At 47.9% G+C, this 2,431-nt stretch overlaps 1 protein-coding gene across 1 annotated transcript; it reads left to right on the forward strand.

The window, feature by feature from the left end:
* Window positions 1-289: 289 nt before the first annotated feature.
* On the forward strand, window positions 290-1,444 carry LOC135899633 (uncharacterized). Its single transcript, XM_065428935.1, has one exon. It carries the CDS (start codon window positions 290-292, stop codon window positions 1,442-1,444), a length of 1,155 nt encoding a protein of 384 aa, XP_065285007.1.
* The last annotated feature ends 987 nt before the right edge of the window (window positions 1,445-2,431 follow it).

Below are 2,431 nucleotides of genomic sequence, written 5' to 3' on the forward strand. Positions count from 1 at the left end.
GTTCATAGTGTTTTTTTTTTTTCATTGGTTAACCTAGGTAGGATATTAGGCAGCATAGTAGCAAGAGCTTGGTGGCGCAAGCCACCGCCCCGTTCCAAAAGGGACGCTCATAACATCCATCCATCCCTCCGGGTGCAGCACCTGCAGCGCCGGTTCAGCAAGTGCAGCTGGAGCCGCACTAGCGCACGACTGCAAAACGAGGACGGAAATGCAGGCCTAGCAGAGGCATAGCTTTGTTTACGTGTTTTACGTGCATGTTGTGTATCGCTGGCGCCGCTTGCCACGTAAAATGGCCCTCTTTGAAATTGCCATGGAGCTAATGGACTCGGAAAGCGACGATGACTGCGACTACAGTGACATCCACGTTGACTCCGACGACGAGTTCGACGATGTGTGTGTTTCGGTAGCCTGTGCGTTGGTAAGAAGAGATGCAAATCGTGTGCCGGGGTACGAGAACGTGATAACCAGGTATCATGAGCATGAGTTTAAAAGATTGTTCAGGCTCTCTAGAGAAACATTTGACTGGCTAAGTGGTCAATTCAGAGCTTCGACCTTCTACCCAAACGCGCTTCAAGGGCGTCAAAAAATATCCGCTGAAAAGACATGCCTAATTGCTCTTGTGTATGTCGGCTCGCAAATGTCGATGTACGCCATAGGAGACAAGTTTGACGTGGCAGAGTCGTCAGTGCATGCATGCGTGACGCGGTTCGTCCACTTTTTGCACTCACTTAGCAGTGATGTTATATGCTGGCCCAGCAGTGCAGAAATGAATCGCATCAAGGCAGGTTTCCTCGCCAAGAGTGGAGGCAAAGGCCCACGGAATGCCATCGGCTGCATCGACGGTTCGCACATCCAGATCCTGACTCCAAGCGAATCGACGCAGTCGTATTTCAATCGCAAGAAGTGGCCATCTATTATTTTACAAGGGATCTGCGATGATAGGAATCGCTTTCTGAATGTTTTCATTGGGTTCCCTGGATCTGTCCACGATGCCCGCGTTTTGAAGGAGAGCCCATTCTTCGCACGTGCGCCATTGGAATGTGGTGAAAACTACATTCTGGGGGATAGTGCGTATCCTCTGATGCCTTGGCTGATGACTCCATTCAGGGACAATGAAGCCTCATTTCCGTCTTGGAAAAAACAGTTTAATAAGCGACACAGCCAGCAGAGGGTGTCCATCGAGAACACCTTCGGCATGCTTAAACAGCATTTCAGCAGGTTGTACCTTGTGGATGCCAAAACTGTTGTGCAGTCCTGCTATATAGTCATGGCAGCGTGTGTGCTCCACAACCTGTGCAACAACGAGAGGGACTTCTTCCAGGAGCTGACATCTTTACCACAAGAGGAAGATGTGGGTAATGACGACACTGAAGGGGATTTTGACTGCAGCCTGCCAGGCTACAGTCAGTCCCTGCGAGAGTTCATTGCAAAGGAGCAGTGCTAGGAACATGTCGCATCTCTGTGAATGCCATGCCAATGTGGAAAAGTGTTTTGTAAAATTATTTGTCTCATATATGAGGAATGTTTTCATTTGAAATAAATTGAACATGCAGTGGTAGTGCAAGACAACTTTATTCGCCCTGTTGTGACCCTTGTTGCTTTGCAATCAAGTCTAGCAGGCGATCAAATCTCTCCGTGCGGTCTGCATGCCGCTTCGCCCGCTCTTCCTCCCACTTTTTTCTTTCTTTTTGTTCCTCAGCTCTCGCTTCGGCTTGCTTCTCTCTTGCTTGCCCCATTTTTTCCAGCACCTCCAAAAGGGGAGTAAGCTGTGACTTGCTGTGGCGTTTCCTTTTAGAGGCCGGGCTGTCCTCAACTGTTGCAGAGAGTCTGTCCTCGACTGGCACAGGCAAAAGCTCGGCGGATGCTTCTGTGGTGCTTGTCCTGTAGAAAATATACACACAGATGCCACACCAATTCCAGGTTTGCCACAAAAACTGTCGTTCGCTTACCCTGAGCATCCGCTGGGGAGGATTGCCTTTCCAGGCTCCAAAAGCACTCTTGGGTTGATACTGTGTTGCTTTTCAAGTATCTCCGACAGTTCTCTGTGTAATGCGTGATGCACAAATGAAAAACCCATTGAATACCATAGTAAATAAGCACACTTACTCTTCATATTCGCAGGTCACGCGGTGGTGACCAGATGAACTGTTCTCCTTTTTGCTCCTCTTATATGCTCGGTCAAGTGACTTCCACTTATTTTCAATCTGTGTGCTGGTCATGTTGCACAAAAATTCCTTGTTGATCAGCTCGGTGAGTCTCACCCACAGAAGCTTCCTTGTGCTAAAATAAAAGCATACCATAGTTAAATACAAAACACACTGCTACATGTGACTGAAATTTTGCGGTACCTTTAGTACTTAATTAAGTGTGGTGCTTTCTGGTACTCTGAAATCATAATATTTGCATACTGGCTGCCACACATTTCAAACAC

The sequence above is a fragment of the Dermacentor albipictus genome, chromosome 7, assembly GCF_038994185.2.
Source record: "Dermacentor albipictus isolate Rhodes 1998 colony chromosome 7, USDA_Dalb.pri_finalv2, whole genome shotgun sequence".
In the NCBI taxonomy this organism is placed as follows: Eukaryota; Metazoa; Arthropoda; class Arachnida; order Ixodida; family Ixodidae; genus Dermacentor; species Dermacentor albipictus.

What these genes read in the sequence shown, in the direction of transcription:
- LOC135899633 (XM_065428935.1), top strand. Translation starts at nt 290, where the DNA reads ATGGCCCTCTTTGAAATTGCCATGGAGCTAATGGACTCGGAAAGCGAC.